Source organism: Phalangium opilio, unplaced genomic scaffold (assembly GCF_054372755.1).
Source record: "Phalangium opilio isolate 3A_F unplaced genomic scaffold, DU_Popi_V2 ptg000048l_1, whole genome shotgun sequence".
NCBI lineage: Eukaryota > Metazoa > Arthropoda > Arachnida > Opiliones > Phalangiidae > Phalangium > Phalangium opilio.
In genome coordinates, this window is record NW_028324170.1 from 44,343 (window position 1) to 57,348 (window position 13,006).

The 13,006-nt window shown below is 36.5% G+C and overlaps 4 protein-coding genes and 1 long non-coding RNA gene across 9 annotated transcripts; 3 read left to right on the forward strand and 2 right to left on the reverse strand.

Annotated features, from left to right (window-relative positions):
- Positions 1-1,087: 1,087 nt before the first annotated feature.
- LOC149673408 (8.6 kDa transglutaminase substrate-like) lies at positions 1,088-2,091 on the reverse strand. 2 transcript variants are annotated; one of them, XM_089838957.1, is made up of 3 exons: positions 1,538-2,091; positions 1,335-1,452; positions 1,088-1,234 (listed from the first exon to the last, which is right to left on the reverse strand). In XM_089838957.1, exons 1-3 carry the CDS (start codon positions 1,585-1,587, stop codon positions 1,226-1,228), a joined length of 177 nt encoding a protein of 58 aa, XP_089695083.1. In that variant the 5' UTR covers positions 1,588-2,091; the 3' UTR covers positions 1,088-1,225. The 2 variants fall into 2 exon arrangements, with proteins under 2 accessions (XP_089695083.1, XP_089695082.1); XM_089838956.1 differs by having other exon boundaries at positions 1,088-1,254.
- Positions 2,092-2,234: 143 nt separating this feature from the next.
- Positions 2,235-3,580, reverse strand: LOC149673409 (8.6 kDa transglutaminase substrate-like). Its single transcript, XM_089838955.1, has 3 exons — positions 3,405-3,580; positions 2,663-2,780; positions 2,235-2,575 (listed from the first exon to the last, which is right to left on the reverse strand). The coding sequence occupies exons 1-3, from the start codon at positions 3,449-3,451 to the stop codon at positions 2,381-2,383; spliced, it is 360 nt and encodes a 119-aa protein (XP_089695081.1). The 5' UTR covers positions 3,452-3,580; the 3' UTR covers positions 2,235-2,380.
- Positions 3,581-3,697: 117 nt separating this feature from the next.
- On the forward strand, positions 3,698-8,211 carry LOC149673410 (uncharacterized). The gene is made up of 3 exons (XM_089838941.1): positions 3,698-5,278; positions 5,818-6,605; positions 7,065-8,211. Exons 1-3 carry the CDS (start codon positions 4,904-4,906, stop codon positions 7,372-7,374), a joined length of 1,473 nt encoding a protein of 490 aa, XP_089695067.1. The 5' UTR covers positions 3,698-4,903; the 3' UTR covers positions 7,375-8,211.
- A 169-nt stretch (positions 8,212-8,380) lies between these two features.
- Positions 8,381-11,261, forward strand: LOC149673411 (uncharacterized). 2 transcript variants are annotated; one of them, XM_089838943.1, is made up of 4 exons: positions 8,381-8,537; positions 9,053-9,713; positions 10,081-10,577; positions 10,640-11,261. In XM_089838943.1, the coding sequence occupies exons 2-4, from the start codon at positions 9,087-9,089 to the stop codon at positions 10,920-10,922; spliced, it is 1,407 nt and encodes a 468-aa protein (XP_089695069.1). In that variant the 5' UTR covers positions 8,381-8,537; positions 9,053-9,086; the 3' UTR covers positions 10,923-11,261. The 2 variants fall into 2 exon arrangements, with proteins under 2 accessions (XP_089695069.1, XP_089695070.1); XM_089838944.1 differs by having other exon boundaries at positions 8,391-8,537; positions 9,058-9,713.
- Positions 11,262-11,669: 408 nt separating this feature from the next.
- Positions 11,670-12,801, forward strand: LOC149673412 (uncharacterized). Of its 3 annotated transcripts, none has more exons than XR_016366838.1 (3): positions 11,670-12,194; positions 12,303-12,479; positions 12,559-12,801. It is a non-coding gene; the product is annotated as an uncharacterized LOC149673412 (long non-coding RNA). The 3 variants fall into 3 exon arrangements; XR_016366836.1 differs by having other exon boundaries at positions 11,674-12,194; positions 12,303-12,558; positions 12,642-12,801; XR_016366837.1 differs by having other exon boundaries at positions 11,673-12,194; positions 12,303-12,801.
- The last annotated feature ends 205 nt before the right edge of the window (positions 12,802-13,006 follow it).

A 13,006-nucleotide genomic window follows, 5' to 3' on the forward strand; every position in this document is an offset into this window, starting at 1 on the left:
TTTTGCTTCTTTTTAATAGCGTACCGGAAGTATTTAAAGCGGTTGAAGCCCCAAAACCCCAAAAAGAGCCCCCAAAGTGCTCGGGGGCAACGTACGTTTTCAAAGTTAAGAGTAACTTTCCCCAGTTTTCCTTTTCACAATTTTTATTTTTATTTTTTTTACTATTAAACGCAACCAAAACTAAACGAGGGGATTAATGCAAAATTTGAATGTATTGAGTTTAGCTTTACACTCTAGTCAAATCTGAAGTTGAGAAAAAATACACGAAAACGGCGGAGAAATAGCCAGCGGTGTGTTTACTTTCATTAAAACCTTTAAAAAGGCTTACCTAATGTCACGTTACATTCAACAGTATGGAAGGAATGGAGTATTACGTTTTTGAATAACGCTGCAAAGTGACTTTGTATTCGGTATATCTTTGAAAAGGGACAGATTTTAATAATCCTTGCCAGTCCCAGGATAGTAGTCATCCCGTCATTGTCGGGACATTTTTCAAAAAAGACTTCTTTCCCACCAAGGCTTAGTAGTACGTTATATATATTTGTAAACATTTGCTTTAAAAATTTAAATCTTTTGTGGTTGTAACCAAAAACGAACCGCTATAGAGAAAATTGAGTGGATTTTTAAAAAGTTAAAATAACAAATTTTCACCTTGAAAAGTTTTGAAAAAAGAAAACTGCACATTGAATATTTACTAATCGCTTGAAATGATACTTTTAACTAATAATAATAATAATTGTATAATATTTTAAATTTTAATTTTTTAAAACAATACCCAATACCATAAGTTTATAAGTGATATGTTCCATAAGTATGACACTACCTATAGTTCGTAATGCTAGAGACTTACAGCTCGAGCTAGTTCGAGAACGACAAGCGAGATTTGACTAGACTCGGTTAATTTTTCAGGACTTCCATCTACCTATTTAGTCCGTACTAAGCCTTTGACAGTGCCTCACCTCACCTCACCAGGCGTCGCTTTACCTGAATCTATGACCTACTTCAATCACTTCATGATAAGCTCCAGTTTGTAACCAGTGACAAACTTATGGAAAGTATCTTATGAACTAACGATAATACCAACGCAAAACGAAATGACATTTATCTTTATTGAAACAATTACTATTTTACTTTACAAACGCCATCTAAATTTTGCGCGATTACATCGGAATCACTTTTCCCTGCAGGTGGTGTACATCTGAAACCTTCAGTACAGCGGTCACCTCTAATGAAACTACAGGATTTATTGGGACACTATAAACAATAATAAACTTGTCGAAAAAATACCTCCAAAACAATTTAGCATTTAACATTAATCAACTAAAAAAACTGACCACGTAACAAAGGGCACAACATTTACACTCATCCATGTAATGACCGCAAACGCAACGTCTTTGGGCGCAAAGTCTGGGATTGCAACGATCACATCTCATTGGACTTGTTGAAAAAACACTTCAACAAATAAAAATAAAAATAAAAACCCTAAACCGTAAGTTAATTTCCAAGTTGAATACGTGGTAGAATAATCTTGACTCACCCAAAAACTTCCAGAGCGAAAATTAAAGCGAAAAATAACGGAGCATTCATCGTAACGTCAGTAAGGCAACTGAATATAAGAGATGCGTTCAAAAGTTTGGAATTGTTGAACTAAATGCCAACGTAAGCAACTGTTTTAATATTGAATAAAACTTAGGTAGAGTTATACGTGATTGCGAAATTATTTGCGTAGAGGTATAATACCGGGAAATATGTATTGATATTGAATTAAAATATATATATATATATATATACAGGGGGCTCCAAAAAGGGTGGTAGACCGAAGTACAGTGTGTCCTTTATGAAACCAATTTTGAGTCGAAAATGCAACTTCTATTACATTTTTAATAGTAAAAGACACTGTAAACAAGTTATGATTGGAGTATTTTATGGATTACCCCGTTAAATTTAAGTAAGAAGAAAGGCAATGTTAATTTAATTAAGGGGTCATCCGTAAAATACTCCAAGCTTAACTTTCTTTGGATGGATCTTACTGGGAAAAATCTCATAGAAATTACATTTTCCACTCAAAATAGATCGCCTACAGAAACCCATTGTACTTCGATCGTACCACCGTTTTTGCAACACCCTATACATTTCTACGGAATATTTACTTTGTAAATATAAAATGGATTGGTTACTATATAAAGGACTATGGTTATGTTGTGTCACGCAATGATAACAATCAAACAGAACAATAGTGTTAGCATGAGTATATAATTATTAAAACCCAAGGGCAGGCTTTATAATATGAAATCTGTTTCACGGTCTGTTTAATAACAAATACAAATAAAAGTAATTCAAACGCGTTATCTAATGTATCCCTACTAAATGTCTGTCAGATCTATTCATAATCATTTCTCTCGTCTTCTTCGACGCTATCTTCGATGACATCGTTAATGACATCTTCCTGTTCAGCGCAGACTCCGTTTCTTCCAGCTATCATCGTTTCCATGACTGTCAAACCATCGGGTGGTACACATTCTCGGTCCAACATGCATCTTTCGCCAGCGAAGTAGTTGCATTCCTCACCGGGACACTAATGGTGACGTTACATTCGTGGTTATTAACCAATGATGATAATGGTTGGGGGATGGGTTTATTTTTATAATTTTTTTCTTCATACTCTGAAGCAACGATCGCAGCAATTGCATTCGTCTTTGTAAGTTCCACATTCGCAAGACGTTGACGGGCAAAATTGCGGATCGCAGCCATCGCAGTTCATGGGACTCGTACTCAAAACCCTGAATATGTTTTGTTGGTTAGGGACGTAAATTTATTTTATTTATTTATTTATTTATTTAGCAATTTTTCACGATTTGATTGATGTTTTAATGCATGATTTTAATGTGATTTATGAACACGAATGTGGACTAAGTTAGACCAAAACCAATTTACTTTGAAATTCGCGATACTGCCGACGTAAAGCAATGAATCATCGAAGGTGTACAGTTAGAAATAAGAAATTAAGACGCGTACGCTTTTTAATCATCTCCAGTAGCTATCAAATTATAATAAAATGAGTAATTACAGATAATAGATAATAGAAAAATTAACAATAAGACTTAAGTTACGAGCCACGAAAAGATTTAAAAAACTTGGCCTTATCTGTTATAACGTATTCAAATAATAACTGATAACTACATCGGCGAAACTTAGGTACTCTTAATTGCTTATTTTTAATTATACACCTTGCAATATCCATACCTATACCCTATTTCTTTCGTCAGCAGTATGGCAATTTTCAGGCAAGTCTTTGGTCTGACTTTTACCACAAAATGAACCAAAATTATCAATAATAAAGTTAAATTAACCAAATTATTAATTAATTAAAGGGGGAAAAATTAAAGTTATAAATCTGAACTCACCCCACGACGCAAAAGAATAAAAACACGGCTACAAAATATAATTTCATCTCGTCTAATACTTTAAATTACAATCTCAATAAAAAAAATTTAAATTTTTAAAGTCTTTGTATTTAAAAAAGGGATTACGAACTATAATCTCCTTTATGTTGTTGGTTGGAGAAGAGCGAACGCTTTTATACTCAGGATATAGATAAGGTGGGAAACGCCAAACAGTATAATCCCGGAAGGAAACGGATGTTTACCATTGCACTTTAAAACCCAACTATATATATATATATATATATATATATGCACACTTTAAACTAAAAATGAAATTTGTACGTGGAATTACATTCGCAGCGACGGAAGTCTGAAAGCATCGAGATAAGCTCCAAAGATTTTAAGAGAGCTTCTTCCCGTTTGTGAGAGTCACATGATCGTATTACGTTATTTCGTTATCGCTAGTTGACCTTTGGAACTATTTAGTTAAAATGTCACTATGTTTCAAATGGTAACCTTTCCAGGCCGCCATTATGAAAGATTTATTTCCCTGAGATTTTTCTGTCAACTGTTTTTTCCTTGAAATTTTTTTTGTCAACTATTTATTTCCCTGAGTTTTCCCGGTTTGTGTGAAGCAGGTGGAAGCCCCTTTCCTTAGATCAACACTTAGGCATGGTTAGAAGATACTAAAAATCACTCCTTGTAAGGAAGGTTTCGGTTACATTTCGCTCCACCATTTTCAAAGATACAAACGGATTGTAAAAATCTTTCTTAATGAGTACCTAAACCACAGTCCTTGCGAAACTAACTTCACCTCCAAAGAGATAAATCGCTTTACCCTGGGCATTGATGAATCAGTCAATCAGGACTTCACCAAAATATAAAAAGTATAACAAAAGTGTCTCGAAATCTACTCCAATCATGAAGGGGAACGTTAAACATTTCTGGAAGGGGGAATACCCTATTAAGACTGCATACCTAATAGACCTTTTGGATTTAAAAAAAAGATGGTAGGTAATCCTCAGTTTCGGGACATACAAAGGGGTTGATACATTGCCATCCATCTCTGCGCACTGTCATCATACAAAAATGCTACAGCACATGCGCCAAAAAGCGAGATGGAGGGCAGAGTTTTACCCCCTTGTCTTTCCCACTTAGTTCCATCGAAATGGTCTATAAAAGGTGCGATATATTTGTTACCAAGCGTACAAGGTAAAAAAACTTTGAAGTAGAGGCGTCGAGGGGAAAACGTTATCAGAAAGAGAATTGCTTAGATAGCTTATACCTTATCTGAAACTCTTATAATAAAGCAAAAGACAAAGAGAGGGGGGAAAAACTGACCTTTCATAATCTGTAACCTCTTAATCAATAAATTCACCTCTTAAGGAGTGAACTACGCAATGTTTTTCATATACTAAGCAACATCATTGTCGTGATTTTGTATTTGAAAGATTCGCGATAAAACTATAGGCGCAAAAGATCGCGATCGAGGCTTAGCGTGTTTGTAGTTTTAGCTAAACATGCGTTCCATTAAAATGTCTAGAACGGTCATTAGCACGATATACCTGTTAACCTTAACGAACTTGGCGTTATCCTCGTTTCTAGATACGCTTCAGCACATGGGTCAAAATAATAATTTCTCCTTGTTATGCGACCCAAAAGGTTTAGCTTGTTTATGCGACAAAGATTCCGATGTTAATTGTTTGGAAAGAAATATGGAAACCATCCCGGATGGTATCATTTTTCCGTCAGGTGTCACTTACGTCACTTTCAGTCGTAATAAACTAAATGACTTCACTTCGAAACATTTTTTGGGTGGATCCGATGTGGCCGTCTTGGATTTATCTTATAATTCAATTCGGTTCGTTTCCATGAGCGCCTTCGCGGAATTAAAGGTATAATATAGGGTTTAATTCATTATTTTAAAGGAATAGTATCAGTGTATGATAGAGACGAATGTGTTTTATATAATAAGACCAAGAACGACAAAACAGGGTTAAAATTGATAAGAGTTATAGACGTTTAAAAATATTTCTATCAGATATCTGAGGTTATGGCCGCATATGTCTTAGTTTTGGTCCTGTTTCGACCTATTTGGCCTATTTTGTTTAATTACTTTTAAAATAATACTATTTAAACGAAATTGCTCTACAGAATAAGACCAAGAACGACAAAATCGGGTTAAAACTGATGAAGTTATAGACGTTTAAAAATATTGTTATCGGATGTCTGGGGTTATGGCCGCATATGTCTTAGTTTTGGTCCTGTTTCGAACTATTTGGCTTGTTTTGTTTAATTACTTTTAAACGAATAGTATTTAAAAGGATAGTTCTCTACAAAATAAGACCAAGAACGACAAAATCGGGTTAAAATTGATAAAGTTATAGACCTTTGAAAATAATGTAATACATATTTTATTTTTCAAAAACAACAGAACCTGGAATCTTTGGACCTATCCCACAACATAATATGGAACTTGGCAACGGAAACTTTCACGGGTCTATCGAATCTACGCTCTCTCCATTTAAACTACAATCAAATCAGCCATTTCTTTTCGGACGTTTTCAAACCCATTTCGAACCTTAGCGAACTTAATTTCGGTTATAACCCGATGCTATTCATCGAAGATGACAGTTTCGAGTATTTATCCCAATTAGATTACATGAACTTGGAAAGTACCGGGATATCAACGCTTCCCAGAGACATTTGGCTTAAAAACAAGGAACTCAGGACCTTAAACTTAGGCTCGAACAATCTTAAAAGTATCCCGATCAAAGGGTTATCCTCAGCGAAAGAATTACGGAAACTGGATATAAGTCAAAACCCTTTAGAAACTTTGGAAAAAAATTGCTTCGCCGGTTTGGAAAAATTGGAAATATTGGTCATGAATCATATGAGTAAATTAAGCGAGATTAAAAGCGGGGCATTCAAGGGGTTACCGAGTTTACGGGAATTTCACGCTTCCGATAATTTGAAACTGAGCAAAATTTCGGAGACGGCTTTCGCCACACCTTTGGAACTGGCCAGGGATGAACTGTACGAGAAACGAAGCTTGCAAAAGGTCATTATGAGACATAACGGATTAAAAACGTTACCATCCGGATTGTTACGTTGGGACGAACTCTATTCCTTAGATTTAAGCGAAAATCCGTGGAATTGCGATTGTTTTATGGGTTGGGTCGCTAGGGCACCACTTTCGGAGATTGCAAAGAAAACCATAGTGTAAGTTAATTAAAACTAAGTAATCATTTAACGTAAGTAAACTAATTATCCCTAAGTATGCCATTGAATAAATTTGGTTGAAGAACTTATTTTTGAAGTGAACCAGGCTATAAATATCTCGATTCGTCTATTCCGATGCCACCGGAAGTGAGGAAACAACTTCCGCTTTGTTTTTGTCGCGGAAATTAACTAACCAAGGCTTAGAAAGGGTTCTTTCTAGCAATTATAGTTAATAATTCTATATAGAATTCTAAATAGAAAGAAAAGTTTAAAGAAAGAGAGCGAAAAAATACACGAAAATGAGCTTGGGTCAGAGTTCAGCATATTCGCAAAGGTTCATGGTGTGAAAAATATGTTTTCCATACAAAAAATAACATTAATAAGTGGCATACGTATGGGGATATTAGGTTATATACTAGCGAGACATTACAAATTAATATTGTTCTTAATTAAATTTAGTTGCGCAACGCCTTCCCAATACGCCAATAAGATGGTCCTGGGAATGGCCGAAAACGATTTCGTTTGCAGATACTTAAGCCCCGAAGCTATCATAGGTTTGGCGCTATTAGTGGCCTTATCTTTCATGTTAGCAATGATAGGAGCGGCATTTTTGCTGTACAGGAAGAGAATGTGCAATTGCATCTTAAGAAAAGCTGCCGGAGCGAAATACACTCGAGTCGTCAATAGCAAGGACAAAGTTGAACTGGAATGGGATCACGGAGCCGAACCTTTGACCAACGAACGATCCAGATCACCCAGTGACGCGTAGAAACTTGTGAAAATAAGTTTCTATTTAATTCTTTTTACTAATATTATACATACTTAATATTATTTTGGCATTTTTGTATTACTTATCTATAATAAAATTGCTATTGGATTTTATCATAATCTATTCCTTAAAAAACTGCAAGTTGCAACAAGATATAAGCTCATCTTTAGCTAAACCAAGAACCCACTTGACACTTTCCCATCTTTGAATGTTCTCTTGCCTTTAATGGGTTTTAGGCTAAACCTTGGTAACGTCTATATTTCCAAAATTATACCTATTATGACTGACGGTTGCAAAATATGAGTAGAAAACCTTAGATATCGTAGAATTTACCCCAAATCCTCTAGACAAGGCTGAAACTCGTGACCTGTAGGTCCCTTACCTATAACCCGTCACTAATCCACCACACCAGAGAAGGCGCTTCACTCTATTATTTAAATATATTATAAGCATATGTTGTAGAGTTTAAAATCAATGATGATTAAGCGTGGAGTGGAAATAGAGCGCTATGAAAATAATGTGGCATATAACGAGATAACTTACTACCTCGTAACGCTTGTCACCTGTCTCTACACCCAAAACCTAATAAACCTTCGTGAAACAGTGTCAGCCTAGAATGTCATTTACCTATACATGATAAAGATATAATAAAAATCTACCTATACTCTTTAGCATAATAAAATACAGTTTTTTCGCGCCAAAACCAGCGGTTACGCTTGTTGGTAAAAACTGAACTCTGCAGAATGACGTGAAAATGTCACTGAAAATTCTATGAATTCGTCCACGAAATTATCGGATTATTAATTAATAATAAAGGAAATGAATCAAATATATAAGATGCAATATGGATGTTGAAATGAATTTCAATTTTTCTTTTTCTTTTTCCCCAAAAGTCGAAATAAGCAAGCGAGTAACGGAAAAATTATGGTATTAGTAATGTAAGTCATTTTATCTAATCTAAGACACTCGAAGCATTGCTCACTAAATACGGCCCTGTAGGCGTTCAACTTTTTAGATAAAGGCGCCAACAGAATCTGCTCCTAAATAACGGATGTCGGTATCCAGGTAGAGATTAAGATATTTGCGCTTTGGCGTCGACTTGGGAAATTTAACGACTTTTATTAATCAAAAAACAAAACTTGGGGGACATTTTTCAGTATAAGGTAAGTACGTTTTCTTTTCTTTTTAAAATTATTATTTTGGCAAAATAATTACTGACGAATAAAAAGGATAAGTTTCTACGAAGGTTTTACTAATACGTTAACAGAAGTAAAAACAAAATGGAATAATTTGGCGCCAAGCCACGCTTCTGACGTCATAAATAAAGCGAGCAAAAAGAAAATTATTTTCAATACGCGTTCGGTTCGATGAATTAAGTATATATCCAATGGAAGAAACGTGACTTAGTACAAGTGAGGGTAGATAAAGTCGCGAAATATTAAAAAAGTAATTAATTCAGTATTCAATTAAAACCTATACTGTATATTTCAATGGACAGCTCAATCCTGGATTTGTCAACTTTATATTCACACGAATTACCGTTATTTAAAGGGATAATAAAAGGGTCTAAATTAAACTTAGTTTCACTCTCTCTTTAACCCTTAAAAATCGCTAATTCTTTTGCCAATTTATGCTTGGTGTGTGTTGAAACGAGTGTTCTCAATTGAATTCGTTATAGAACAGTGTTGAAAAAGAATATAAAAAACAAAACGATGATGGCATCGTTACGGACGTTATCACTGGGGGCCCTGATATTTCTACTTCCGGCGTTACTCGTGAAGTCACTGGACGAGGACAAGAGGTACTCGTGTAAAGTGGACAAGCACGACTGCCTCTGTACTAAGCTAAACGGAGGCCTAATCAAGGTATCTTGCTCGCAAATGGACATACCGAAATACCCCAAAACGACCGACCTGCCATCGAACGTTTACGAATTTGACCTATCACGAAATGACCTAACAACCTTGGACACGATCGAACTGGTGGAAAACTTGAAAGTTTTGAATTTGGCTAATAATCGAATTAGCAACATGACTTCCAACACTTTCGAGAACTACGAAAATTTGGAAGTTTTGGATTTGAGTCACAATTCCCTTTATAGACCGAAGGAGAGCTACTTTAACGGATTGACCAATTTGAAAGTCTTGAATTTAAGTCAAAATACGTTCCGAAAATTGCCGGATAATATTTTCAGAAACCTGCCTCAATTAAGGGAATTAGTTTTAAGAGGCAATTCGTTACACAGCGTTCGATACGAGCTTTTCGAAGAATTGGAGACGCTTGTTAAGTTGGATTTATCAGCGACAGCCTTGGAACATTTACCGGCTGGTGTATTTCAGGTAATGTCGCTATTATAGTATGACACCATAAGTAACGTATCAATAATAAGTATGACGCAACGAGTAAAAATGCAGGGTTCGTACAACTTTTGGAAAACCGATTTCAACCCCGAAGAACTTTTTTGAATCAAAATGGACCATAGAAAAGACTGTAGTTCGGTCCTACCACCCTATTTTGGAATACCCTGTATATTTATTTGAATTAGGGGTCTGTAATGCTGTTAAAATTGCCCTGGAAATATGGTTTGATTATGGGATAAAAATCTTAGCATAACGTCAATGGCCAGTGTCATACTAATTGTTATTAGATTACTTACGATGACGCGTATATCTCTTAGACAATTAATAATACCTGGACAATTTTCAGACGTTATTTAAATTGGAGTGTCTGGACTTGTCCGAAAATGATTTTGAAGAGGTCCCTAGCAAGGGTTTACAAAGCGCCCCTACAATTAAACACTTAAAATTGGGTCGTAACCGCATATCCGTCGTCCGAGACGGCGATTTCAAGAAATTAAGAAACTTGGAGAGCCTGGACCTTAGCGACATGGGAGAATTGACCACTATAGAATCGGGGGCCTTCACCGGACTGGTTAATTTAAGAGTGTTGACCATCAAATCGAACCCCAATTGGAAAGTCCTACATTTTGGAATGTTTAGAGGTCTCTACTCTTCCAATCAAAATAACTGGACGCTACAGGAGGTTCATTTGCGACAAAATGGTCTAGAAACGGTGGAGTCACCTTCGGGGGCCTTGTGTAACATTCGCATTCTGGATTTGCAAGAAAATCCCTGGAGATGCGATTGTCGTATGAAATGGATTGACAGATGTCTCGTCACCCCAGAAATGTCAACGCAATTGACGTAAGCAAATTACTTAATTAACAAGAATAACCCTTAATTTACAAACGTGTATTCTGTAATAGTTGCACCGAACCTGAAAACCTAAACGGCCGAGTAATAAGCGAACTCGACGCTGAAGATTTTATTTGTATTGATGACGGATTATTACGTCATCAACAACAAGTCGTGCGCATCGTGGTTATACTTTGCGGTGTGGCTGGCTTATTTTTGTGCGGACTTATCATTATTATATTCCTGAAGAAGAGGAGTATCAAAGAATGGTGGTATTACAGGAAACGAGGTTCAGGGGCCGTTTATTACGTCAAAGCCCAATCAAATCCCAGAGACCAAGGACCCGATGTTTAAAAAAAAAAAAAAGAAGTGTTTTATCAACGCTCCCTGTTGTTCTATTACGTACTTGAACTCAAAAATAAAGCTAGTCGCAGTATCATAAAACGTGTTTTTAAAAACCTCATTTGTTAAGAGAAGAGAAGGTTGGGTCTTCTTAATTGGGTTTGACAAGGGAAGGGTGAGCAAAATGTTTCCGAAAAACAAAACCAACCATATAAAGCCGTACTGCCAAGCCCATCAGATAACGAACTTCCTGCCCATGAAACCCACCTTAAAGCCTTTATTAAATTATGTTGTCTGTATTAAATAATTTCAATTTAAATAAAATAAAAACCTAAAATATTGAAGTGTTAATGATCATACGTAATTTCTATAAACCCCTTAAAGTATACTTTCCCCTGTAAAGTAACACTCTATCGTATGAAATCAGTCGAAATTCGCGGACGTTAAGTCACGTTATGCATTTCTGGAAATTCTGGTTGCCATTTCATTTAAGATGGTAATTGGTAAGAATTAATTCGTAAAATATTTCTCAGTGAGCACCTACCACATCACTTAATGGCGCCTTTTAAGTAAAGCCCTTTGGTTATCAGTCACTCGGGACTCATAAATATATAGGCCTAGATAAGATAATCAACATTATTCCCTTTCGCCGGAAGTTAGGCTTAGCTCGGGATTCATGGAGGTGAGTAACGGGAAGAAATTCGTCTGTCGTCTGCTACATAAGCCAAAAATATGTAATGTAGCGGACGACAGACCAATTTCTTCCCGTTACTCACCCCCATTAATCCCGAGCTAAGCCTAACTTCCGGCGAAAGGAAATAAGGTGGATTCTCTCACCTGAGGCGCTATTAGCTGGACCTAAATCACTTGAAATGTTCATTTTCTCACGCTTGGAATTTTAAAATACTCATTTTCGCGCGCGTTTCGGTCCAGCTATCAATGAAATCTCGCGCTAAAATAGGGAGAAAATAAGAAGTCGCGTTTCTTAAAAGTCCCCCCCCCCTTTCGAAGCCACCGCGCACAGGCCTTGATTAACGTAGGCTACGCCCAGTCACGTGGGGATCCCGGGTAACTCGGGGAGTCGGGCTCAGACCGGCTATAAATGCCTCGTTCTACGCAGCAGCAAAGAGAATATAGACTCTCTTTGAACGCAGTACGCCACGTGGTGCGTCCGAGGCCTAGCGTGTCTACCGACTCTTTCTTTACCGAGTGGCGAGTACCGGCCCGCGCGGAAAATCTGTTAGGCCTTGGTACTCGTTGGAGAACAAAGAAGATGAAGAAAATGTACGTAACAAAAACGCGATTAAAGCGAATTTAAATTGTCACGTTAACGATGCCGGTTGTGGCGTCCACCTCGTTTTTTTACACCTTTATATATTGTTATCATTTCAGGAATTATCAGATTACGCTGATGGCTCGGTGTCGGGAAAAATATTTCACATCAATTCCAGTGATTTTTCGGAAACGCAAAGAGTTGTTGAAACTTTTAGGAATAGTGTATCACTAACTATAGACATTCCTACAAATCGGTTGGAAGCGCGCCTACACGAGGAGAGGCATACTCTGCAAGTTCGTGTAAAGCTTGATCTTGATGCTATGTAGCGTCGGTAGTGGTCCATTGCGTAAAAGTTCCACCCTTATTGTTCAGGTATTTATGGAAAAAGTGAAGGAATCTTTCATCTGTGTAATTTGCCAGGAGTTTATCACTGATCCAGTAACGCTAAATTGCAGGCACACGTTCTGCCTAACCCGCCTGAAACGCCAATTGAAATTAAAGAAGAAAACAAAGGAATGTGTGCATTGTCGGAAGTGCCTTTTAAATGAAATGAAATGTAACAATACTTAATAGCACCTGTTGTTCCAAATTTAATAAATCATATACCCAAAGAAAGCCTGCCTCTTTTCATTGCCTACCATTACCATTACGATATCCCCAAACTTTTTTTCATAGGAAATTTGAATATTTTATTACATTTTTGCATAAGTTCGTAAGATATGTTCCATAAGTTCGTTCTTGGTTACTGAAAGCTTGTCATGAAATGACGTAGGTATTTGGCCACACTCATGGTGTTTGGATTGGAAAAAATAACATCATT